The sequence below is a fragment of the Anolis sagrei genome, chromosome 10 (genome assembly GCF_037176765.1).
Source record: "Anolis sagrei isolate rAnoSag1 chromosome 10, rAnoSag1.mat, whole genome shotgun sequence".
Taxonomy (NCBI): Eukaryota; Metazoa; Chordata; class Lepidosauria; order Squamata; family Dactyloidae; genus Anolis; species Anolis sagrei.
Genome location: NC_090030.1, coordinates 10962912 through 10990870, shown reverse-complemented (window position 1 = coordinate 10990870; position 27959 = coordinate 10962912). Strand labels below are relative to the sequence as shown.

The 27959-nt window shown below is 44.8% G+C and overlaps 1 protein-coding gene across 1 annotated transcript in view; it reads right to left on the bottom strand.

Annotated features, from left to right (window-relative positions):
* Positions 1-27959, bottom strand: part of MID2 (midline 2) — a 258983-nt gene that overhangs the window by 186256 nt on the left and 44768 nt on the right. Inside the window, exon 2 of the mRNA XM_060756327.2 lies at positions 25801-26525. Coding sequence (XP_060612310.1) covers positions 25801-26469 — 669 coding nt within the window. The 5' untranslated portion in view covers positions 26470-26525. The remainder of the gene's footprint in view (positions 1-25800; positions 26526-27959) is intronic.

Genomic DNA, 27959 nt, shown 5'->3' with positions numbered 1-27959 from the left:
TTTAAGAAAGGCCTAAAAACCTGGCTCTTCTGGTGTGCCTTTGACGAATGAACAACAAATCCCCATAGCATGTCTGTCCCAGTATAGATCTGTCCTCTTCGTGCACTTTCTCCCGTCCCTTAGTGAAGATTAGCCTCATTGTTTGCCCCTTCGGAGTCTCCCCTCAGATATTATCCATCTCACCCAGGGCTTTCTAACTTTATTCTTTGCATTTGGCCCACCCACTGTGTTTTAATTCCTCTACCATTGTATTTTGCATTTGTTTATTGTATATTTTGTTATTGTTTGCATTTTACTTTGATGCTATCATTTGCTTGTTTGTATTTTACTTTGCTTTATTGTATTTCCTGGGCTTGGCCTCATGTTAGCCACCCCGAGTCCCCTTGGGGAGATGGTGGCGGGGTATAAATAAAGATTATTATTATTATTACAATTATTATAATTATTCTCCAAGACACCATCATCCCAATTGTGTGACTTCCCAAAGATAAGCAAGATTTTCGGATGAATGGCCCAATGATAGAATAGCAGAAGGGCACATATCATTGCGCCCTTCTCCGCATGCCCACCAAATAGGTCCCAAGGGTGTTCGCTAATTGCGCCACTTGAAAGGAGACGCACAGCAGGGAGCAGCCAATTATCCTGATGAATCTCTCTGAAACCTTGGACTCTTCTGACATCATGAAAGAGCCGGCACATTCAGCGCTGGCATCCCCTGCTCTCCACACGTGTTCATCTCCACATCAGCCGTGTACTGGAAGCTGCACAACGCAGTGTCAGGAAATATATGGCTTCCGCCATAGATCACCTGCCTCAGTCAGACACGGCTCTCCAAACCTATCCAAACCTCCTTTCTCAATAGCTGCGCACAGCTGCCACTTTCGAGCCCAATGCCAACAGAGATGTGGCCAGCAGGGAGGAAACTAGACTCTCCTGCTAGACTCTCCTGCTTATCACAGCTCAAGTCTAGCATATGAACTTACATTCACATACTAGACTTGAGCCATGATAAGCAGGAGAGTGTTTACACGCAATGTCATAAGAAAACAACGACAGAACAACTTATGTATGCACTTGTATACATGCAGAGTTGCACAACAGCAGAGGTCGTGGCAACAATCCCTCATTTACAACTCTGTAGTGAATTGGGCTTCTTCAACCTAGCAGATGGATCTCCGAATCCTTGCTTGTTTATTAATTGGATTTATTTCCCACCTTTCTCTCCAAGTGAGATCTATTAGCTTATCCCACTTCCAACCTGACTGGAGCTGAAGCACCAAGTTGCAATTCTGATTCTGTCCAAGAATACTTCCATGTAATTGTTTTTGGCCAAATGTTAAGAACCATTCAGTGGCATGAAAGGATTAATTCTTATTTGTGGCCCTGATTGATACATTTGCATTACCTTGGCCATTTGAGACTGGAAAAAAGGATAAGAGGGGACCAGAAACAGTAAATTTTCCTCTGTTGCTAACTTGCTTATACAGTTCCTGGGGTTTTTTTTTTATGTCAGGAGCGACTTGAGAAACTGCAAGTTACTTCTGGTGTGAGGGAATTGGCCGTCTGTAAGGACATTGCCCAGGGGATGCCCGGATATGTTACCATCCTATGGGAAGCTTCTCTCATGTCCCTGCATGAGGAGCTGCAGCTGACAGACAGGAGCTCACCCTGCTCCCCGGATTCAAACCACCAGCCTTTTAGTCAGCACAAGAGTTTAACCCATTGCACCACCAAGGCTCCTAGTTCTTAGGTTACCCTTATTTTCATTAAGTTTTTTGCTTTGTGTCTGAACTACATAATACTTGGGAGTCCATCTTCCATCAGTTCCAGACTAGAGAGGATGCACCCAATTGAGCCATTAGTAGGGAATGTTAATTGCTAGCTTGGGATAGTTTGGATTCCAGACACTTTCAAACTATGGTGCTGGAGGAAAATTCTGAGAGTGCCTTGGACTGCAAGGAGATCCAACCAGTCCATACTTCAGGAAAGGAAGTCCAACTGCTCACTGGAAGGATATTAGAGGCAAAAATGAAGTACTTCGGTCACATAATGAGAAGACAGGAAAGCTTGGAGAAGAGAATGATACTGGGGAAAATGGAAGGAAAACGAAAGAGGGGCCGACCGAGGGTAGGATGGATGGATGGATGGTATCCTTGAAGGGATTGGCTTGACCTTGAAGGAGCTGGGGGTGGTGACGGCCAACAGGGAGCTCTGGCGTGGGCTGGTCCATGAGGTCACCAAGAGTCGGAAGCAACGGAACTAATAAACAACAAATTTAGCTCCAAGGCTTTTTCTATCAAGAATATATTTATTTTACTTCAATACATATTTTTTGAACCTAAAGTTCTGACTCTGCAACCACGGAACATCGAGAAAACCGAAGTGCTCTTCCAGCAGTCACCACCTAATCCCTCTGAAATGCCAGAAATACAGTCAAATGGTGTAACATTTGAAAATGTTGACCATTTCTGCTCCCTTAGCAGCCACATCTCCACAAAAGTCAACATAGACACCGAAATACAAGACTGCCAGAGCTCTGCAAGTGCAGCATTTTTCCAAATGAAGCAGAGAGTGCTTGAGGATGGGGACATCCATAGGGAGACCAAAGTGCTTGTTTATAAATCTATTGTCCTCCCAACCCTGCAAAATGCCTGCAAAACATGAACTGTCTACAGATGTTACACACAACTCCTGGAACGATTCCATCAGGATTGCCTCCAAAATACAACACTGCCTGAGCTCTGCGAGTGCAGCATTCTTTCAAATGAAGCAGAGGATGGGGACATCCGTAGGGAGACCAAGGTGCTTGTTTATAAAGCTATTGTCCTCCCAACCCTGCTATATGCCTGCGAAATGTGGACTGTCTACAGATGTTACACACAACTCCTGGAACGATTCCATCAGCATTGCCTCTGAAATACAACACCGCCTGAGCTCTGCGAGTGCAGCATTCTTTCAAATGAAGCAGAGAGTGCTTGAGGATGGGGACATCCGTAGGGAGACCAAGGTGCTTGTTTATAAAGCTATTGTCCTCCCAACCCTGCTAAACGCTTATGAAAAATGGACTGTCTACAGACGTCACACTCAACTCCTGGAACAATTCCATCAGCGTTGCCTCCAAAAAATCCTGCAAATCTCTTGGGAAGACAGGTGGACAAATGTCAGTGTGTTGGAAGAAGAAGCAAAGGCCACCAGCATTGAAGCCATGTTCCTACGCCATCAACTCCGCTGGACTGAATGCCCGATCACCGTCTCCCAAAGCAGTTACTATTCTCTCAACTCAAGAACAGGAAATGTAACATTGGTGGACAGGAAAAGAGATTGAAAGATGGGTTTAAAGCCAACCTTTAAAACTGTGGCATAGACACAGAGAACTAGGAAGCTCTGGCCCTTATGCACTCTAGTTGGAGGTCAGCTGTGACCAGCAGTGCTGTGGAATTTGAAGAGGCATGAAAAGAGTGAAAGGGAGATATGTGCCAAGAGGAAGGAGCATCAAGCCAACCCTGACCAGGACAGCCTTCCACCTGGAAACCAATGCCCTCACTGCGGGAGAACATGCAGATCAAGAATAGGGCTCCACAGCCACCTGCAGACACCAGACTTGGAGGACCATCATCCTCAGGCTACGAGGGATCAACTAAGTAAGTAAGTAAGCAATCCTAAGCCATCCTGAAGAATAGAAGCCTATCCTAGTTCACCACACGTAACTTTCTGCTGGTTATGATGTTTACGTTTGGTATTCTGCTATATTTATGGTGGAATTACCCCCAACTGAGGGTTATTTTTGAGCCTAACAGCTCAGACTCCCCAGCAAATATAATCTGCTCCCACTTTAAAAGGTTAAGCCAATGCTGGATTGACAACACTTAGGCCCCACCCGGGAGGGGGACACAAGGCTGAACAAAAAGCAGAGGCTGTACCTCTTCACGTGCCACACGGGAAATTCTTTTAAAAGCATGTCAAACGTGCTGTCAAAATGACATTCAAATTACACTTTTTAGAGATGCATGTCACTGTCAAACAAATCCCCCAACGACACCGGCATACCTGTAAGGGCAGAATCAGAGCCTCCGCCAATGTTTGAAAGCCTGAACATGAAAACCAGGCGGTGCTAACAAGCAGCAGGGGGAGGGCAGCCGGGCTGGCATGCCAATGAGCCCCCCTCCGCTCCGTGGCACGGCCGTCTTGGGCTCCCCATGCCCTGGGAAAGGCTCTCAAGAACACGGTATGCTAATTCGCCGCGTGCATATTCATCGTGGCCGTGGCGGAGCATCTTGAATATTAAATCTACTTTATTTATGGCAGGAATATTAAACGCTTTATCAAAAACTGATGGAGAGGAGGCAGGTCAGGGCATCAGATGCCCTTGTGTTCTGGCCCTTGGCACAGAGCAAAACACAGTTTCATCTCAGGATAATAATAAGTAAGCAACAGCGGTTTCTGATCATTGCAAGCGGGTCAGCTTCACTCTTTCAGGAGAGGATTTCCCTTCCTAAGGGTAGATTTCTCTCACTTCCTGTTGTCTCACCCCAATTCTTAACTCTGGGTCATTTGTAAGTCGATTTTTTTTAACTTGGGGATTGCCTATATATATAGGAGACCTATGGAGACTGGTAGATGCCAGATAAATGTAATTTTGGGACATCCATAGGGAGACCAAGGTCCTTGTTTATAAAGCTATTGTTCTCCCAACCCTGCTATATGCCGGCAAAACGTGGACTGTCTACCGATATCACACTCAACTCCTGAAACGATTCCATAAGCATTGCCTCCGAAAAATCCTGCAAATCTCTTGGGAAGACAGGCGGACAAATATCAGCGTGCTGGAAGAAGCAAAGACTACCGGGATCGAAGCTCTGGCCCTTGAGCGCTTAAACTTGAGGTCAGTTGTGACCAGCAGTGCTGCAGAATTCGAAGAGGCATGAATGGAGGGCGAAAGGGAGAAACGTGCCAAGAGAAAGGCATGTCAAGCCAACCCCGACTGGGACCGCCTTCCACCTGGAAGAACATGTGGATCACAACTACCTATGGACCCACAACCAAGACACCACATCTGGAAGACAATCATCCTCAAGCTACGAGGGATTGCCTAAGTAAGTAACACCTGAAATCACAGTGTGTCCAATTCTGGGCAATTTAAGGAAGATTTTGACAAGCTGGAATTTGTCCAGAGGAGGGTGACTCAAATAATCAAGGGTCTGAAAAACAAGCCCTATGAGAAGCAGCTTAAGGAATTGGGCATGTTTAGCCTGCAGAAGAGAAGGCTGAGAGGAAACATGATGAGGACCAGGTATAAATATGCCTCAGGCCCTTTCCTTTTACCCCTCAGCCGCTTAAGTTGGGCACTACACTCTACATCACACTTAACTCCTGGAATGATTCCTTCACCATTGCCTCCAAAAAAAAATCCTGCAAATCTCTTGGGAAGACAGGCGGATAAATATCAGCATGCTAGAAGAAGCAAAGACCACCAGCATCGAAGCGATGCTCCTATGCCAACAACTCCGCTGGACTGGCCACGTTGTCTGAATGCCCGATCACCGTCTCCCAAAGGAGTAACTCTACTCCCAACACAAGAATGGAAAATGGAATTTTGGTGAACAGAAAAACAGATTGAAAGATGGGCGTAAAGCCAACCTTAAAAACAATGGCATAGACACCAAGAACTGGGAAGCTCTGGTCCTTGAGCACTCTAACTGAAGGTCTGCTGTGACCAGCAGTGCTGTGGAATTTGAAGAGGTATGAATGAAGGGAGAAAGAGAGAAACATGTCAAGAAGAAGATGCATCAAGCCAGTCCAGACTGGGACCACCTTCCACCTTGAAACCAATGTCCTCACTGCAGGAGAACATGCAGATCAAGAATAGGGCTCCACAGCCACCTACAGACCCAGAACCACTACCAAGGCACTACACGTGGAGGACCATCACCCTGAAGTTATGAGGGATTGCCTAATGCAGTGGTTCTCAACCTGGGGTCCCCAGATGTTTTTGGCCTACAACTCCCAGCTGTTAGGGAGTTGAAGGCCAAAAACAGCTGTTAGGGAGTTGAAAGCCAAAAACATCTGGAGACCCCAGGTTGAGAACCACTGGCCTAATGGGATGGATTGCTGGAGAGTTACTATTAAAATAGGCCTAACTAATTATATGCTCCATAGGGAACCCTCTGTGGTGCAGCGGGTTAAAGCGCTGAGCTGCTGAACTTGCTGACCAAAAGGTTACAGGTTCGAATCTGGGGAGCGGGGTGAACTCCTTCTGTTAGCCCCAGCTTCTGCCAACCTAGCAGTTTGAAAACACGCAAATGTGAGTAGATCAATAGGTACCGCTCCGGCAGGAAGGTAACGGCGCTCCATGCAGTCATGCCAGCCACACAACCTCGGAGGTGGCTACAGACAATGCCGGCTCTTCAGCTTAGAAATGGAGATGAGCCCTAAATAATAATAATAATAATCTTTATTTATACCCCGCCACCATCTCCTCTGTGGGGACTCGGAGTGGCTTACATGGGGCCAAGCCCAGACAACAAATTACAGCAGTAAAATCAAAACATAAACAACAAATAACAACAACAGAGTTAGACACGACTGGACTTAATGTCAAGGGAAAACCTTAACCTTAATGCTACACCCCATACTATATCATACCATAAACTCTGTACTGATGTCATAATAATATTGAGATACAGGTTATCATTCCCAAAAACTATCTCCAAAAGCTCACAAATCAGAATGTCACCATCCAAGATTTGCTGAGTAACCTTACTATATGAAGACCAATTAAATATGTATCCAACTCAGGTCCAGTCCTGTAATTAAACCAAACGGAAAGATGTACATGCAAGAGTAGATATGCAACAGAAAGGTCATGGCAGGATAGGCACAACACAGCACCAGAAATGACTTCCGCCTCAACAAACCCGCGTCTGTCCTAAACCCAGTCGAACAGGAAATTATTGACTTCCAGTTCTTGCACCTTCTCCAAAACTGCAAGGGAAGTCTTCCAAACCATTCCAAGTCTGCTAAGAGTTCAAAGACAGAAGGGGGGGAGGGAATAGAGACAATCCGCACATAAATTACTCCTAAAATATGTATTTTTCAAATCAGAAGGTGGAACACACTTGTCAGCAGATGCAAAGGTTTTGCCAAGAATCTAAATCACTTTGGAAATGGAGCTGCTCGCATTAAAAATGCTTCTGTAATTCCTTTTATAATTTTCCAGCACAGCAAATTCTACCCAACCATTTCCAGTTAAACCAGGCTGCTTTGCTTCCCGGCCTTCACTTACACCTACATTGAGAGCTGAGGGTGTTCCCATCTTTTGTTCAAGGAAAAATTAATATCCCTTCCCACCCTTCAAGGAAAAGTGCTCTCCAATCCTGACCTGGAAGCCCACCTCCAAAGGATCTGCTCCCAAGAGATGAAAGTCTGGTTTTAGTATTCCAGGTTTAGAGAAGGAGTGAGATAGGAAAAAATCCAAAATAATATCCCTTCTGGGGCAAGTTGGTACGCTTTACTACACAAACATTGCAAGAAATTAGAAAAACGTAACAGAAAATCGCATGATTATCTCCACAGAAAATGAGCAGCACATCACAAACCAAGCTGACCATATTCAGGTCCTAGGAAACATTTCCCAGTGAATGATACCTTGCCAGAAAATGGGGCCAATTTCTGCCCAGTTGTTCAAACTCCTAATAAAAACAGAAATATAAATAAAATATATTCAGATTTGTGTCAATGTAATGTGTAAATATTTGCAATTGGCAACTATAAATTCGCATCCTAATATCCGAAGGGTTAAACCCCTGTGCTGGCAGGACTGTAGACCGACAGGTCACAGGCTCAAATCCAGGGAGAGGCAGATGAGCTCCCTCTGTCATGTCCAGCTCCTCATGTGGGGACATGAGAGAAGCCTCCCACAAGGATGACAAAAACATCAAATCATCCGAGCATCCCCTGGGCAACGTCCTTGCAGACGGTCAATTCTTTCACACCAGAAGTGACTTGCACTTTCTCAAGTCACTCCTGACACGACAAAAAAAATTCTTGTCTGATCTTGCAAGGTAAGCAGGGTCAGCTCTCATTAATACTTGGATGGGAGCAAAAGGTAAAGGTTTCCACTTGACATTAAGTATATTCATGTTCAACTCTGGAGGGTGGTGCTCATCTCCGTTTCTAAGCCGAAGAGCTGGTGTTGTCCACAGACACCTCCAAGGTCATGTGGCCAGCATGACTGCATGGAGTGCCGTTACCTTCCTGCGGAGGTGGTACTTATTAATCAACTCACATTTGCACGTTTTTGAATGGCTAGGTTGGCAGAAGCTGGGACTAACAGCAGGAGCTCACCCCGTCCTGCAGTTTCAAACCAGTCTGCAAGTTCAGCAGTTCAGCAATTTAACCCATTTTGCCACCACAGCCCCTTGGATGGGAAAATGTCAACAAATACTGGTTGCCATAGACTATATGTCAGAAGGAGGAACTGGCAAAACTACTTTGTCTAAAAAAAAATCCTATTAAGTTTATGTGGCTGCCATAAATTGACAGGCAGCCTGAAAGCACATATATGAACTATAAATTATAAAGCTATAAACTATAAAAATTGATGGCGGTATGTGCTGAAATCCCTGCCCTTGGTGGACGATCTTTCTGAAATGAAAGGAGGTATCCCATCATTAAAGTAAGATTCAAATTCTGCTCTGGCTTTGTATTTGTCCTTTGTGACAATACCTATGCACAAAGATACACAAAGCATACTGAAGGGTTAAGAGAGAGAGAGATACTGGAGGAGGGCATAACATATACCGTGCCGCTGTGGACAAGTCTACATAGGGACCACCAAACGCAGCAGCATTGCCCAGACACGAATCAAGGAACATGACACATGAAAGGCACTGCAGACTAATCCAAGCAGAGAAGTCAGCCATAGCAGAGCACCTGATGAACCAACATGCTGGACCACTCTCACAACCACCATGTCAGGCTACACAGAGAAACCATTGAAATCCACAAAATTGTAGATAATTTCAACAGAAAGGAAGAAAGCTGGAAGGCCACTCAATGCTAATCAAGCTGACCAATTGCAACATTCACACTTGCCTGGAACAGACAAGAGTTCTTTCTCCCACCGTGGACATTATTCCACAGATATATAAACCCCACTTGCCTAGTTTCCAACAGACCTCACAATGGGTTGTTGTGAGTTTTCCAGGCTGTATGGCCATATTCCGGAAGCATTCTCTCCTGATGTTTTGCCTGCATCTATGGCAGGCATCCTCAGAGGTTGTGAGGTCTGAACGTTCCACAGATATATAAACCCCATTTTCCTAGTTTCCAACAGACCTCACAATCTCTGAGGATGCCTGCCATAGATGTAGGTGAAACATCAGGAGAGAATGCTTCTGGAACATGGCCATACAGCCCAGAATACTTACAGCAACTCAATGATTCCGGCCATGAAAGCCTTGGACAGCAGACCTCACAACCTCTGAGGATGCCTGCCATAGATTTAGGCGAAACATCAGGAGAGAATGCTTCTGGAACATGGCCATACAACCCAGAAAACTCACAGCAACCCAGTGATTCCGGCCATGAAAGACTTCGATAAGAGACCTCACAACCTCTGAAGATGCCTGCCATAGATGCAGGCGAAACATGAGGAGAGAATGCTTCTGGAACATGGCCAGACAGCCCAGAAAACTCACAGCAACCCAATGATTCCGGCCATGAAATTCTTCGACAACAGACCTCACAACCTCTGAGGATGCCTGCCATAGATGTGGGTGAAACGTCAGGAGAAAATGATTCTGGAGCATGCCAGACACAAAACAACCAGTTATTCCGGCCATGAAAGCCTTGGAGAAAACAACCAGTTATTCCGGCCATGAAAGCCTTGGACAACAGACCTCACAATCTCTGAGGATGCCTGCCATAGATGTGGGTGAAATGTCAGGAGAGAATGGCCATACAACCCAGAAAACTCACAGCAACCTGGTTAAGAAATTGTTAAGAAATTACACGACTATTGTACTTTTCCTATATCTCAGAGTTTGTGCTGCTGCTGAATAGAAAGAAGTAAAAACCAAAATCAAATCTGAAATATTATCACACTAGAACAGAGCTTTCCAAAACTGTTTGTGTGTTGGCTGCAGTGTGTAGGTGTGTTGCACGAACATAATGAGAAACTTCTGGGTCTATACAAAATAAGCAATAAATCATACATTTTTAAATATATACATGAAAGGCTTTCATGAAATACGCTGTGTCCCCACACGTCGCCCTCCCCTATTTTGCGCATATACACAACACTTCTCTTAAGGACCGAGTTCAAGGGGAAATCGGTCCTTCCTGGCTGTGGCCCAGGTCAAACACACACCGTGCGGACTGGTTGCAAAGCTTTCCTTAGGAGCAGTTATTCGCCGTCTGAAAAGAGAGAGTGGGTGTAATCATGCATGTGGGTTTTAAATAAGGTGAGGTGTAATGAGCATTCATACTCCACTCTGGAATTAAGAATGAAAGATAAAAAGCCTTTTTAATTGCCAAATTAGCCAGCCTGTCAATGGCACTCTGAACACAACAGAAAACTACGCCCGCCTCCATCTTTCGGGAGAATTATACACTGTGGTGCTTGCTTATATTCCTATATGCAAGGACTAGGCTGTAGCCAGATGCATTATATCTCTACTGACCGAGAGGTCATGAGTTCGAAGAGAAACCAGGGCGGAGTGAGCTTCTGGCCATTAGTCTAGCTTGCTGTCGACCTATGCAGCCTGAAAGATATACAGTATTTATATTCCGCCCTTCTCACCCCACAGGGGACTCAGGGCGGTTTACAATGTACATATACATGGCAAACATTCAATGCCATAGACACACAACATATATAGACGAACACACAGAGGCTATTTAACATTCCAGCTTTTTCATGAGGGTATTCTGGTCACCAGGGGAGCTGTCGCTTCACCGTCCATTTGTGATACTGATGAAGTACTTACTCATTCAAGGAGGAAATTTAGGTACCGCTTTATGCGGGGAGGCTAATTTAGCTAATTTACAATGCAATAAAACCTTCCAGCAGCATGCAGAAGTATGAGAAAGTACTCCATCAAAGGACTCAGTGTCACAAATGGACAGTGAAGTGGCAGCTCCCCCTGTGGCTGGAATTGAGCATACCCTCATGAAGCCGGAAAAGCGGGAATGTTAAATTGCCTCTGTGTCTGTCTATATATGTTGTATGTCTAATTGGCATTGAATGTTTGCTATGTATATCTACACTGTAATCCACCCTGAGTCCCCTGCAGGGTGAGAAGGGAGGAATATAACTACTGTAAATAAATCTATATAAATAAAAATGTAATGTTAGTTTGTGGGATTAACATAACTCAAAAACCACTAAGAAAATTGCCACCAAATTTGGCCACAAGACACCTACTAACCCAAGGAGTGACCATCACTCAAAAAAATTGAGTTTGTCATTTGGGAGTTGTAGCTGCTGGGATTTATAGTTCATCTACAATCAAAGAGCATTCTGAACTCCACCAATGATGGAATTGATCCAAACGTGCCACACAGGACTCCCATGACCAACAGAAAAAACTATAAGGGTTTGGTGGGCATTGACCTTGAGTTTCAGAGTTGTAGTACACCTACATCCAGAGAGCACTGTGGACTCAAACAAGGATGGATCTGGACCACACTTGGCATGAATATTCCATATGCCCATCTAGGAACACAGATGGAGCTTGGGGGAAATAGACCTTGACATTTGGGAGTTGTAGTTACTGGGATTTATAGTTCACCTACAATCAAAGGGCATTATGAACCCCACCAACAATAGAATTGGGGCAAACTTCCCACACAGAACCGCTACGAATAATAGAAAATATTTAAGGTCATCCAGTCCAACTCTCTTCACCAGGGCAAGAAAAGGTAATCAAAGCCCTCCTGACAAAGAGCCATCCAGCCATAGATATAGATAGATAGATATGATTTACACACACAGAGATACAGTATCATAGATTCGAAAGGGACTCCTAAAGAAGGACAATTATATGTTGCATGTTCATGAATAGGCAAACCAAACAATCTCCACATCAACACTGGCAAGGAATTCGGTTTACCCTCAAGCAGAAAGAAATTACATATATTAGAAACCAACACTTTCTCATTACTTTATTTTCCCGATCACCAGACTGGGCCACAGCAACATGTGCCAGGGGACGGCTAGTAAATAAATAAATATATATGCTGTCCATATTGTGTCAAAGCTTCCATGGAGGGACAAAGGGTCTGCAGATGAACCTTTCAAAGGGAAGAGGCTGTCCTTGCATCTCTGAGGCTTACACCTTGCAAATGGACAACTGGCAGTTATCACCGGAAGCATTCAGTTTCAGTATCCGTCTTGGCACAGCTCTTTCCTATTGTGGTTGGTTCTGTTTGGCTTTGGAAAAACTCTGTGGATCATCAAGCAACAAAAGAACAGCCATAGCAACACTTCCTATTCCACATTTTCCCACTCAGGTGGTTTCCAGATGTTTTGGGCAGGAATCCCCACGACCAGGATAACCAAAGTGCTCAAAAACGAATGATGTAGACCTGCCAAATGGAGAGTCATAAAACTTGCTGAAATGCACACTGTTTTAAAAGGGATTTGGTATTCTAAATCTAGAAATGATCTCAGTGGAGCCTGATGAGGTTCTCAGATTCTAGGATTTTAGGATTCTATGACTCCAAAGACATTTGAGAGTGCAGTGAAGAAAGTGGAGTGTATATAATCTGTGGTATGTCCAGGGTGAGAGAGATAACCCTTGTCTATTTGAAGCATAATCTGCTTCTCTGTACAGTAGAGTCTCGCTTATCCAACATAAACGGGCCAGCAGAACGTTGGAAAAGCGAAAATGTTGGATAATAAGGAGGGATTAAGGAAAAGCCTATTAATTTTACAAATTAAGCACCAAAACATCATGTTTTACAACAAATCGATAGGAAAAGTAGTTCAATATGCAGTAACATTATGTAGTTATTACTTTATTTACTAATTTAGCACCAAAACATCGCAATGTATTGAAACATCTGAGGATCCGGCGGGATCCAGATTGCGTTGGATAATACAGAACGTTGGATGAGCGAAGGTCGGATAAGCAAGACTCTTCTGTATTTGAAAAATATCAGAATCAAGGCAGTAAATAAGAAACACCACTCAGAAACAGGGGAACTCCAGACAGCAAATGATCAAGTGCCAATGTATTGTCGAAGGCTTTCATAGCCGGAATAACTGGGTTGTTGTAGGTTTTTTCAAGCTATATGGCCACGTTCTAGAGGCATGGCCATATAGCTCGAAAAAACCTACAACAACCCAGATCAAGTGCCAGTTAACTCCTCCCAAACAGAGGATGCCTCCGGGCAACAATAGCCAGGCTACCTCTATGCTGATATCCTCACTGATTGACTTAGCATTAGCGTAGTTATGAAGCTGCAAATTCAAACTTGTATTGTCGAAGGCTTTCATGGCCGGAATCACTGGGTTGTTGTAGGGTTTTGTTTTTTTGGAGGGGGGCTATATGGCCATGTTCTAGAGGCATTCTCTCCTGACGTTTCGCCTGCATCTATGGCAAGCATCCTCAGAGGTAGTGAGGTCTATTGGAACTAGGAAACTGGGTTTATATATCTGTGGAATAATGTCCAGACCAATTCAAGCAAGCGTGAATGTTGCAATTAGCAAGTTTGAATAGCATTGAGTAGCCATGAAGCTGCAAGTCAATCAGTGGGGGTATTGGCACAGAGGTAGCCTTGCCTCTGTTTGGAAGAAGCCAGGCTTCCTCTATGCATATACCTTCACTGATTGACTTTGCAGCTCATGGCTACTCAAACCCTAATTCAAGTTTGTTGCTCCTTTGTGTTGTTGAAGGCTTTTATGGCTTCACTGGGCTGCTGTAAGTTTCTCAGGCTGCATGGCCATATTCCAGTAGCATTCTCTCCTGATGTTTTGTCCGCATCGATGGCAAGCATCCTCAGAGGTTTCCAACAGACCTCACAAGGGTTTATATATCTGTGGAATAATGTCCAGTCCATTTCAAGCAAGCATGAATGTTGCAATGAGCAAACTTGAATAGCATTGAGTAGCCATGAAGCTGCAAAGTCAATCAGTGAGGGTGTCTGCAAAGAGGTAGCCTTGCCTCTGTTGCCTGAAGGCATCCTCTGTTTGGGAAAGGCCAGGTTTCCTCTATGCCAGTGGTTCTCAACCTGTGGGTCCCCAGATGTTTTGGCCTTCAACTTCCAGAAATCCTTACAGCTGGTAAACCGGTTGGGATTTCTGGGAGTTGTAAGCCAAAACAACTGGGAACCCACAGGTTGAGAACCACTGCTCTATGCGGATACCCTCACTGATGGACTTTGCAGCTTCATGGCTACTCAATGCTATTCAAGCTTGCTCATTGCAACATTCACACTTGCTTGAAGCAGACAAGGGTTCTTTCTCCCACCCAGGATATGATTCCACAGGTATATAAGTACACTCCACTTGCTTCACTGCCAACAGACCTCTGAAGATGCCAGTAGCCACAGATGCAGGTGAAACGTCAGGAGAGAATGCTCCTGGAACATGGCCATACAGCCCTAAAAACTCACAACTCATTGATTCTGGCCATGAAAGCCTTCGACAACACTGTGGGTATGTTCTTCCATGTCAACAACCAGAGCTGAAACCAAAGATGAAGTACTAGCCAGAAACAACTTGATTTTTCAAACTGAGGACATATTAAATCATGTCCCAGATTTATTTCTCTCCATCGCCCCTCCAAGCTAGCTATCTAGGCCAGAAAGATTCTAATTTGACTATGACTCACGATGTTAAATAAATGAGAGCCGATGGGTGTCCTCAGCAACTACTTCCCCAGCTTTTGTTGCTGAATGTCAGGGCTTCAAAGGCCAGCTTCCCAACGTTCCTTAGGGCGGCTGTTGCCCCACATTAACCCACCGGCTACAGAAACACACAAAAGCCGCTGCTGTTTCTAGAGAGATGACAAAGATCTGTTGAAACTTCATGCTGCAGCATTTATAGTAATTAGCATGTGTGTGTTCTCACCCTCTCTTTTTCTTTCTCTCGTTCATTTATTCCTTCCATCTTTATGGTGCACAGATCAATGCTTCACAGCTCCACACCCTATCTGTAGTTTTCTTGAACCACGTGCCATTGTTAATCTGGATGTCTAAAGAACACAGTTTGTAAACTCTTGAATCACTGGGTTGCTGTGAGTTATCTGGGCTTTATGGCCATGTTCCAGAAGCATTCTCTCCTGACATTTCCCCCACATCTATGGCAGGCATCCTCAGAGGTTGTGAGGTCTGTTGTTGAAGGCTTTCATGGCCGGAATCAGGAATCACTGGGTTGCTATGAATATTCCAGGCTGTCTGGCCATGTTCCAGTAGCATTCACTCCTGACGTTTCACCTGCATCTGTTTCACCTGCATCTATGGCAGGCATCCTAGAGGTTGTGAGGTCTGTTGGAAACTAGAAAAATGGGGTTTATATATCTGTGGAGGAGCCCCCAGTGGCACAGTAGGTTAAAGCGTGAGCTGCTGAGCTTGTTGACTGAAAGGTCGCTGGTTCAAATCCGGGGAGCGGCATGAGCTTCTGCTATCAGCCCCAGCTTCAGCCAACCTAGCAGTTAGAAAACATCCAAATGTGAGTAGATCAATAGGTACTGCTCCGATGGGAAGGTAACGGTGCTCCATGCAGTCATGCCAGCCACATGACCTTGGAGGTGTCTATGGACAACGCTGGCTCTTTGGCTTAGAAATGGAGATGAGCACCACACCCCAGAGTCGGACACGATTGGACTTCATGTCAGGGGAAAACCTTTACCTTTTACTATATCTGTGGAATGTTCAGACCTCATAACCTCTGAGGATGCCTGCCATAGATGCAGGTGAAACGTCAGGAGAGAATGCTTCTGGAACATGGCTAGACAGCCTGGAAAACTCATAGCAACTCTTGGATCAGTTTTAGGACTCTCTGTATTCCACCTGCTGGTGCCTTCTGCTCTTTGTAACCCTGGTTCACCATTTAAGCAAGTACAGTATTTAAAACATAGTTAAGAAGAAACCTGATCAGCATCACCCACATTTGGTGCCAGAGTAGACAAAAGGTGAAGCCAGAAAAAGAAGGGAGAGAGGAATTGAAAGTTGGCAAGGAAGAAGGAGAAGAAAGTAGGTATTTTGATCTCCAGACTGCTAGAGGCTTCTTCAGAGCCAACATTACACTTGCACCATTGTCCACACATACATTCCTTCAAAGCTTTGTGCATGCCTTCAAGTCCTTCCTGATGTATGGCAACCATAAGGTTTTTGTTTTTTTCGTGTCAGGAGCAACTTGAGAAACTGCAAATAACTTCTGGTGTGAGCGAATTGGCCATCTGCAAGGACGTTGCCCAGGGGACGCCCGGATGTTTTGATGTTTTTCCATCCTTGTGGGATGCTTCTCTCGTGTCAAGCTGGACCTAACAGAAGGAGCTCATACGCACTCTCCCTGGATTCAAACCTGCGATGTGACAGTCTTCAGTCCTGCTGGTACTCCCCCACAAAAATACCTTTTTCACTGCTATCTCATCCAGGGTTTTATCATTTTATGTCGTGCATTTGGCCCACCCACTGTGTTTGATTTTCCATTATGTTATTTTGTACTGTTTATTTTACTCGGTTGGTTTATTTTTTTTATTGTGATGTTATTTTGTTGTTTATATTTTATGTTGCTGTACTGTATTGGCCTCATGTACGCCACTCCTTTGGGGAGATGGTGGCGGGGTATAAATAAAGATTATTATTATTTGAAACACAACAAGACGAGTCTACAGCAGACACTTTCCTGGCTGTTGTATTGGATCACACGTCAGACACTTCACAAATGTCTAGGACTGTGTGATGTATCGGCGAATAATGCGTGCAGATCCCAGTAAGGTGGCCTTTTGCAGCTGGAAGATGGTAATCTTGTGTTTAAGTGCAGGCCAAGGTCTTTAGGCACTGCACCCAGTGTGTCGATCACCACTGGGATCACCTTGACTGGCTTGTGCCAGAGTCTTTGCAGTTCGATCTTTAAATCTTTATATTGTGTCATCTTTTCCAGTTCGTAGAATCATAGAATCCAAGAGTTGGAAGAGACCTCATGGGCCATCCAGTCCAACCCCATTCTGCCAAGAAGCAGGAATATTGCATTCAAATCACCCCTGACAGATGGCCATCCAGCCTCTATTTAAAAGCTTCCAAAGAAGGAGCCTCCACCACACTCCCGGGGCAGAGAGTTCCATTTCTGAACGGCTCTCACAGTCAGGAAGTTCTTCCTCGTGTTCAGATGGAATCTCCTCTCTTATAGTTTGAAGCCATTGTTCCGCGTCCTAGTCTCCAAGGAAGCAGAAAACAAGCTTGCTCCCTCCTCCCGGTGGCTTCCTCTCACATATTTATACATGGCTATCATATCTCCTCTCAGCCTTCTCTTCTTCAGGCTAAACATGCCCAGCTCCTTAAGCCGCTCCTCGTAGGACTTGTTCTCCAGACCCTTGATCATTTTAGTTGCCCTCCTTTGGACACATTCCAACTTGTCAATATCTCTCTTGAATTGGGGTGCCCAGAATTGGACACAATATTCCAGGTGTGGTCTAACCAAAGCGGAATAGAGCATGGGGAGCATTACTTCCCTAGATCTAGACCAGGGGTCAGGAACCTTCGGCCCTCCAGGTGTGGTGGACTTCAACTCCCACAATTCCTTGGGCCAAGGTAAGCCTTTGGGGCAAATGCCGAGCCTCAAGGAATTGTGGGAGTTGAAGTCCACCACACCTGGAGGGCCGAAGGTTCCCCATGCCTGATCTAGACACTATGCTCCTATTGATGCAGGCCAAAATCCCATTGGCTTTTGTTTCTCTTCATTATTATTATTATTATTATTATTATTATTATTATTATTATTATTATTATCTCACTGCGCCACCATAAGGTGAATCGATCACAGGGTTTTCTTGGCAACATTTGATCAGAGGGCTTCCCTGATGCTGAGAAGGTGAGACTTGTCCAAAGTTGGCCAGTGGGTTCCTATGGCTGAGCTTTCAAAGTTTCCAGGCTAGAAGCCAAGCAAAAAAGAGGACCAGTTGGAAGAAAAGGTTGCCAAAGCTTCAGCAGGGTTCCACCTGTTGCTTTCAGGAGGTATGACGTTCCGCAAAAGGAGCGGGCAGTGGTGAGAGTTTCAAATTCCCCAATACCTTCCACTAGCATCAGGGTTTCTGTGGCTGCTGTTCCCAGGCTTTTCTTTTATCTAGGCCAAGCTATTACTTTTACTCATAATCTGCATTAATTTTTAATTTGATCTTTAGTCCCAATTCTTACCCACTCTTACAAGTAACTGGTTTTTCTTCCTCGCTGCTGCAAGAGGGGTGGATTTCAACATTCAAGCAATGTGCTGAGAGTGCAAAAGACAGAGGGGAAACCTGAACCAGAGTGGGAAGGCATGGAGGAATACAAAGGAAGCAGTCCCTGAAGAGAACCAGGCAGTGCCAAGCCCACAATACTCAAGGGAATGCCTCTCCCATCTCAATACCTGCCAAAGATGTGGGTATGCATTATGTCCCAACATCACAACACTTTATGGAGAGGTCAGAAGGGGCCTTCCCATCCATAGCACCTCTTCCCTGAAGGTCTGTGTGAAGCAGCCAATGCCTACATTTCAAAACAGTGTAAACCAGTGGTCCTCCAGATGTTTTGGATTCCAGCTTCTAGAAGTCCTGGCCAGCTTGTCCAATGCTCAGGAATTCTGGGACTTGAAGTCCTAAACATTTGCAGGACCAAGGGTTGGACACCACTGAACCCGAATGATTGGGATTCTGCAATTCATTTTCACTGGGATGCTCTGTCGAAAAATCCCTGACCTTCTCCTAAGACAGTGGTTCTCAACATGCCTAATACTGCGTCCCCTTAATACAGTTCCTCATGTTGTGGTGACCCCCAACCATAACATTATTTTCGTTGCTCCTTCATAACGGTAATTTTGCTACGGTTATCTGATATGCAGGATGTATTTTCATTCACTGGACCAAATTTTAGACAAATACCCAATACGTCCGAATTTGAATACTGGTGGGGTTGGGGGAGAGATTGATTTTGTCATTTGGGAGTTGTAGTTGCTGGGATTTATAGTTCACCTACAATCAAAGAGCATTCTGAACTCCACCGATGATGGAACTGAACCAAACTTGGCACGCAGAACTCCCATGACCAACAGAAAATACTGGAAGGGTTTGATGGGCATTGACCTTGAGTTTGGGAGTTGTAGTTCACCTACATCCAGAGAGCACTGTAGACTCAAACAATGATGGATGTGGACCAAACTTGGCATGAATACTCAATATGCCCAATATGACATTTGGGAGTTGTAGTTGCTAGGATTTATGGTTCACCTTGCAGTTTCTCAAGTCGATCCTGACACAAAAAAAAGTTCTACTTGTTAAACTAGCTCCGTAAGAGCCGTAGTGTTGGACAACAACTCCCACCCAGCAAGCTTAGATTTTTTCAAGCCCATCGTTACCATTCCTGCCGTGGTCCCCCTTATTTCCTTCCCCTCTCCTTTCCTTTTTTAAAAGATGTAAGTATTGCTCATTCATTTCATGCCACATCTCATTTGGCTCTGAGTCAGTTGCTCCAGCATCGGCGGCGGCTGGATCCGCTGCCAAGCGTGGTGAACCACTAAACTCCAGATGGCACTTTCCTGATGAGATACGTTTAGTGCCTCGGCTGATTCTGCCCACCTGGCCTTGCTGTGGGATAGGGAAAGGCAGGAAAGATGGTCACGTTCCAGCTAAGCCTTGCTTAAGCAGTGTTGTCTTCCTGAGCTGTAGTGTGTTCCTGTAACCTTGATTGTCCTGCTTAACCAGTGTCCTTCATTCCTGTATTCTGGCTGCTTCCTAGCCAGTTCCTTGGCTTGACCTTCAGTTCTCAGTTGTTCTTTGGTTCCTTGGTCAACTCCACAGCTTCCCATGGCCCGGCCCCACCAGTAAGCTTCTTTCCTTTGCATAAGGATCTTACAATATCAATATCAGAGGCAGGAAGAGTGGAGAGGAGTGGCAACCAACAGGAGCAACGTGCTGTTGAAGGCTCTCATGGCCAGAATCACTGGGTTGTTGTGAGTTTTCCGGGATGTATGGCCATATTCCAGAAGCATTCTCTCCTGACGTTTTGCCCCCATCTATGTCAGGCATCCTCAGAGGTTGTGAGGTCTGTTGGAAATTAAGCAAGTGGGGTTTATATATCTTTGGAATAATGTCCAGGGTGGGAGAAAGAACTCTTGTCTGCTGGAGAAAAGTGTGAATGTTGCAATTGGCCACCTTGATTTGGATTTAATGGCCTTGCAAGCTTCCAAGCCTTTCTGGTTGCTGCCTGGGGGATCCTTTGTTGGGAGGTGTTCGCTGGTCCTGATTAATCCTTGTCTGGAATTCCCCTATTTTTTGAGTGTTTATATATCTATGGAATAATGCCCGGAGTGGGAGAAAGAACTCTTGTCTGCCTGAGGCAAGTGTAAATGTTGCAATTGGACACCTTGATTAACATTTAATGGCCTTATAGCTTCCAAGCCTGTCTGGTTCCTGCCTGGGGGATCCTTTGTTGGGAGGTGTTAGTTGGCCCTGATTGATTCTTGTCTGGAATTCCCCTGGGTTTTTTTTAATGTTTATATATTTGTGGAATAATGTCCAGGGTGCGAGAAAGAACTATTGTCTGCTTGAAGCAAGTGTGAATGTTGCAATTGGTCACCTTGATTAGCATTGAATAAACTTGCAGCTTCAAGGTCTGGCTGGTTCCTGCTTGGATAATCCTTTGTTGGTAGGTATTAGCTGGCCCTGATTGATTCTTGTCTGGAATTCTCCTGTTTTTTTTTAGTGTTGCTCTTTTTTTAATGTCCTGATTTTATACTGTCCTGTATCCCATGCAGCTGTGGACAAGTCTACATAGGGATCCCCAAATGCAGCATTGCCCAGACACAAATCAAGGAACATGAAAGGTACTGCAGACTAATTCAGCCAGAGAAGTCTGCCATAGCAGAACACTTGATGAACCAACCTGGACACGGCATGTTATTGGAGAACACAAAAATGCTGGACCACTCTCACAACCACCATGTCAGGCTACACAGAGAAGCCATTGAAATCCATAAGCACGTGGACAATCTCAACTGAAAGGAGGAAACCAAGGAAATGAACAAATTCTGGCTACTCTAAAATCAGGACAGGAAATAAAGAGCAACACTCAGAAAACACGGGAAATCCAGATATGAAACAATCAGGGCCAGCTAACACCTTCCAACAAAGGATTCCCCCAGGCAGAAAGAAGCCAGACCTTGAAAACTGCTAGGGCATTAAATGCTAATCAAGGTGGCCAATTGCAACATTCACACCTACCTCAAACAGACAAGAGTTCTGAAAACTAATGGATAAGCAGAGTATCTTGTATCCAAAATGCTTCGGAACAGCAGTGTTCTGTATTTTAGATTTTTTTCTGGTTTTGAGATACTTGCATACTCTCTAAATACATCCCAAATACTCCCTAAATATACCCCTACATATTCCCTAAATACACCCCTAAACACTCCCCACATACTGTTGTGCTAGAAACAAAGTTTGTGTAGACTACTGGAAAGCGAAGGCATCACTATCTCAGCCACCCATGTGGACAATTTTAGATTTTGGAGTATTTCAGAATTCCAGACAAGGGGGAAACCAGCAAGCATTGCCCACACACTTTAAAACTCCATTTTAAAATCCTATGTGTAAGAAATACGAAATTCTCTGGATAATTAAGTCCTTGCTCCATACTAATTTGTTCCCCGGCGCTCCGAAATCACGGCACGCATACAAAATAGCCAGAACTCTTCGTAAGCTTTCATAAGTAATGTTCAAACTTCTATTCACAAAGCTTTAGAATAGCCTATGTATACTCTAATTGCATATAGGTATATTTCAATATTTTAAATAATTCCCTTTGATTAAATCATCAAGGTTTTTTAATGCTACCCAACCCGAGGCCTCAGAATTTAGAGCGAGATTTAACTGTGAATTAGAATGTCACATTGTGTTGCCAAACCTTGGAGGGCAGGTGACGTACCTTTCAGAACATATCCTTTAGCTGAGATGTGTCTTAAAGCAGCCCAATGGAAAAAATCAAGTTGCCTTGAGATGTGGGAACTTAAAAGATGAATGCACTGCTCATTGGGTTACAAAGACTTACAGTGGGGCCTTGGTATCCACAGTTGATAGCAAAACACATGGATGTTCAAGTTAAGTTTATATATCTGTGGAATAATGTCCAGGGTGTTGGAGTTCCGCCTGTGATTGTGTTTCAGGATCAGGGTGCTTTGGATGTGGGAAGTGATGCCAATGAATTTCAAGATGGCAATGTTTTGGTCAATGATACTAATGCAGAGAAGGTTCAGGAGACCCCTGTGCAAAGTGTAGTTTTCCATGAGAATGTCCCTGAAAGTGTGGGGATGATAGTGTACTCCCTGAATTGCTACCAGAGGGTTCCCAGGATTTGGGGCTTGAAAACAACTGGGCACCTGGCCCAGCTGCGAGACTTAATGAGCAAATAGATAGGCGAGAGGAAATTAGTCAAAACAGACAGGCTGAGCAGTGCCTTTGGCATTCTGCCAGGCTCAGACAGAAAAAGATAAGAGGATCTCAAATAAAACGAAACCAATTCCTGAATGTGTGGAATAGCTTGACGAGGGGATAAAAAGTTCCAAGTATGGGAAATATAGTCAGATGAAGCATCGTTGAAATCAAGTGTAGTTCTCGTCCTTTGTTTCATGGAAGCTTTGCTTTGGAAGATTCTTGTCTAAGTATTTCTTGTTCATGGTTTGGACTAATGTTTCCAGTTTTCCTGAATTATATTAGGGAAGTGTGGACTTTGTTTTTATGGACTTGCTTAACTTTACCCTGGACTATTTTTGCTCCTACTTATCTTCAAACCTAATTGGATTTATCTATTTCTTTAAAGTGCTTTTTACTTGCTGTTTTTTAATTATCTTCAATAAAAGGATTGTTTTCCAATCAACAGCGTGGTGTTTACAGTCAGAGGGCTTTTCCTGTCCTGGAGTGCAACACAGGGAGGGATTCCTGGATTCATTGCTGAGCCTAGAATCGCTGCGCCTGTACCTTGGGAAGTCTGACTTGGCCGCAGTGGTCCACACTCTTGTTGCATCCTGAATAGACTACTGCAATGCACTCTACATGGGGCTGCCTCTGAAGACTGCCTGGAAGCTTCAACGAGTCCAACGGTCGGCAGCCAGGTTGCTCACCAGAGTGGCGTACAGGGAGCACACAACCCCTCTGTTATGCCAGCTCCACTGGTTGCCGATCAGCTTCCGAGCACAATTCCAGGTGCTGGTTTTAACCTTTAAAGCCCTAAATACTTCTGGCCCAGACTACCTGTCCGAATGTATCTCCTCTTATGAGCCATCACGAAATTTAAGGCTCCTCAGCTTGAAAATGGAGAAAGCACCTCCCTAAAGCCAGAGATGAGCACCACCTCCAGAAGCCAGAAATGAAAGGAGAAGCCTCTGCCTTTGTTTATGTTTGTGTGTTTCATTGTATATGATTGTAAAGGCACTGAATGTTTGCCTATGTATGTAAATGCTGTAATCCACCCTAGGGGAGAAGGGCGGATTATAAATAAAGTATATTATTTTTGCATTGTATTATTATTATTATTATTATTATTATTATTATTCTGCTGACCTGACCATTTTCCCCTTGGAGCGCATAGGCATTCTCAACAAAAACCCTCTTGCTGCTCCCATCTTGTGTAAATAACACATATAATATACAAATAAAGAGAGAGAGAGAGAGAAGGGAGACTGACTGCCTGGAGGCTTTCTCTGTCTTCTGTGGTCAGATCTCACCAAAATGGCCAAGGGCTGGGCAAGCAGACAAGGGCATGACTAAACTCAAAACCATCCAGCAGCTTGTCTTGTGGTTCTCTTATAAGGTCTACAGGGCATACCGATTCTTAATTTCGGGCCCTTCCTATGATCCAAGGTGCAGTCCTAAACCAGATTTTCATACCCATGAAAAAGACAGCATAATCCCCAAGACACAGGCTCCCGTCCATTGATCCGTCCTTCCAGCATGCTCACCTGACTCCATCATCCATCCAAAAACCAATTATGGTACGAATGAGAAAACTGACCAGTAAATGGGTTGCTGAACGACAACTAATCCTTTTGCTCTTCACAACTGTCCCCCTTGACCTGCACTCCATAAAGTTAACCAGATGTTTCAGGTATGTTGCAGGACATTATCCCATCGCCTGTGATGAAAGAAACCAATTGCTGGCTTGGATCAGCTCTCATCCACCTAGGAGAACACTACCTGTAGCTCTTTAGTCCTCCTATGACAACATAAATTACAATGCTGATGTGTAGAGACTTCCTAGAAGAGCCAAATGTTACATCTGAAGTGGGACAGTGAAAAGACAGGATTGAGCCATCTCCACTGCTTTTCCATGAAACTAACACATAACTATTTACATGGCTCCTATTGGGCAACAGAACACCTTCTAGGTAGGCAGACTGTCCCAGGTTCAACCCTTCGCAGCAACCTGTTGTGATTTATGATGGGAAAGACCTCTCTTAGTCTTTGCATACAACATCCAAAAACAAAGACGCTTCCATTCAGATGGTTCCAAGTTTTCCCAATCCAAACACATCATGCATCTATTCCATCATTCCCTCCTTAATGGATTTACTGTGTTAGTAAGAAAGCTATAAGAAACTAGGGAGGCAAGGAAAGGGAACGGAATTACAAACAGAAGATGATAGCATCTGGATTCCTCATAAAATTCCATGAATGAGGCAAAATGCTTGTACAACCAAAGCTTCAGCTGGACGCATTCAAAACATGTAATCCAATATATAAATTCCTAATCTTAGCTCTAAATAGCTTTTAGATTGTTTAATTAGTCCTTTTTACTTGTTACACTGCTTTAACAGATTGTTAACCTTTTCAAACCATGATATACACAATTTTGAATCTTGACAGATTTGTTTTATTATACCCTGCTCCCTTTTTTTCCATGTCAGGAGCGGCTTGAGAAACTGCAAGTCGCTTCTGGTGTGAGATAATTGGCCGCCTGCAAGGACGTTGCCCAGATGATTGATGTTTTACCATCCTGTGGGAGGCTTCTCTCGTGTCTCTGTATAAGGAGCTGGAGCTGACATAGGGAGCTCATCCATGCTCTCCCCAGATTCAAACCTCTGACCTGTCAATCTTCCATCCTGCTGGCACAAGAGTTTAACCTATTGAGCCCTGAAATCTCTGGATAGAGAGTTGGATATAAAGATTGCAATAAATAAACTAAAATCATCTTGAAACGGCAGAGAATCAGTTCAGAGAATTTTTGGGAGACAGCTTCTAATCTTGTTTGTGAACTCGCAGGAACAAATCCCCCTCCCCAAAATAACAGCAACACACCAAAAACTACCAGAGCCCCCGGTGGTGCAGTGGGTTAAACCCCTGTGCCGGCAGGACTGAAGACCGACAGTCGCAGGTTCGAATCCGGGGAGAGCGCGGATGAGCTCCCTTTATCAGCTCCAGCTCCTCATGCGGGGACACGAGAGAAGTCTCCCACAAGGATGATAAAACATCAAAACATCCATGTGTTCCCTGGGCAACAGCCTTGCAGATGGCCAATTCTCTCACACCGGAAGCGACTTGCAGTTTCTCAAGTCACTCCTGACATTAAAAAAAAAACAGAGCCCATCCTTCTTCCATCTCTTCTTACCTTCAGTTTTTCAAACCGGTCGCTCAGCGATGCCACCTGGTGATCCCGATGCCGCCCCACCAGTTTGCATAAGGCACAGATGAGCTGGTCATCAGCCACACAGTACATGTTCACCTTCTCGTTCTCGTGCTCGAGACACGTCAGTCCGCGAAAGTGGGCATCCGGCACGGGCTCCACCAAGCGGTGGCTGGTGAAGGGCTTCTTGTTGGGGTGCGTAGCCCGCAGGCAGCGGTCGCAGTAGGACACCTCGCAGGTGATGCAGGTCTTGACAGCGTCGCGCGGGGGGTCGTGCTCGCAGAACTGGCAAGCTATCCTGTCGCCCGCCGTCGACATGGTGGGGCTGCGGCGATACGGGGGCCGCTCGCGGCAGTTCTCCCCCGGGGAGTTGGGCCCGCTGAGGGAGGCCTTCTGGAAGCGGTCAATGATGTTCTGCAGGGTCACATTGCGCTTGAGGCCCTCCAGGCCCCGATGGTTGAGGGAGATGACATAGCGACAGGTGGGGCACTGGAAGGCGGTGATGGGCTCGAGGGGCTCGCCGGAGGCGCAGCTGGAGACCAGGATGCGGTGGGCGCAGCTGAAGCAGAGGCTGTGAGCGCAGGGCAGGAGCAGGGGGTCTTCAAACAACTCGAGGCAAATTGGGCAAGTCAGTTCCGACTCCAGTGTTTCCATCTTTAGTTAAAACAATCTGGCTTCAGTGTTGAGAATGAGGGAGGCAGGGCAGCCACCTGCAAAAGGAAAGAGGAGGGGAAAAGAGGAATTATTTATAGTCTCTCACCTCCCTCCCAGCCTTTCAGGCAGCCCTGAGAGAAGGAGAGAGAGAACGAGGAAGAGAACATAAGGTTATCCAGCACGCTCACAGCTGAGCAGAGTTTTAAATCTTCATTTTCCTCTGTAACCAAACCTGTGATTCAGGCACTGCCAGAGCGAATCTTAACTCTGCATGAGTGCGTGCACACAGCAAACAGCATACTTTGCAGTAACAAAGACCTCCCCTTACAACGTTCCACAGGCATTTTCTTTCACACAATCTCAAGTAACCAAAAGGGTTTTCCCTTAACATCACTGACTGGTTATGGAGGTAAAAAGCAAAAAAACAAAAACAGGCATACCTGAAATGCCAAAACAGGTGAGAAGAAGAAATTTGGCAACTTGAAGAAACCTGCTTTGGATGAAGGATCGAGGTCCAACCATAACATCTCCATAGAGTTTCATATATTCACATGAAACTGACACAGCTTCTCCTATTTTGAATAAATTGCACTGATGGTGAAGTTGACCTCTGAGCAACATCCCCGGCAGAGACAGAAAGGGCCACTTCTTTGAACTACAATTCTCAGAATTGCCCAGACATTGCGGGCAGGTGCTTTCCCCAGATCCGATCACTGGGAGGTTTCCTTGAACCTTGCAAGCTCAAATTCCATATCTGCTCTCAAAATCTACAAACCCATTTATGTCCCCAAACTATCTATATATATAAAAATGTCCTGTTCGTTTTGAGTGATATTATAACTAAAAAATCGCTGGATGAATTGCCACCAAATTTGGCCACAAGATACCTACTAACCCAAGGAGTACCATCACTCAAAAATTGATTTTGTCATTTGGGAGTTGTAGTTATTTATTTATTATTTCCAGTATTTCTATCCCGTCCTTCTCAACCCCCGAAAGGGGACTTAGGGCAGCTTACACCAGCAACGATTCAATGCCGCAACAAACAAATAATATAAACAATTATAAGAATTTAAAAACCATAAATAAGACAATTGAATTAAAAACAATTTAAGCAAGATTGTCAAACCATATAGTCATTTCTAGTCTAGATCATCATTCAAAGTGCTGTCATGCCTGCTGCCCGAAGACCTGGATCGCAGAACCATGACTTGAGTTTTTTCCTGAAAGAAAGGAGGGGAAAAGTCGATCTGATCTCGCTAGGGAGTGAGTTCCACAGGCACGGGGCCACTGCCAAGAAGGCCCTGTCCCTCATTCCCACCAAATGCATTTGCGAAACTGGTGGGGACGAGAGCAGGGCCTTCCTGGATGATCTTAGGCTGCGAGGCGGGACGTAGAGGGAGATGCAATAACCGCATCCTAAATCATCCAAATCACTACATTGTTAATGTTCAGAGCGACTAAAATGATTAAAGGTCTGGAGAACAAGC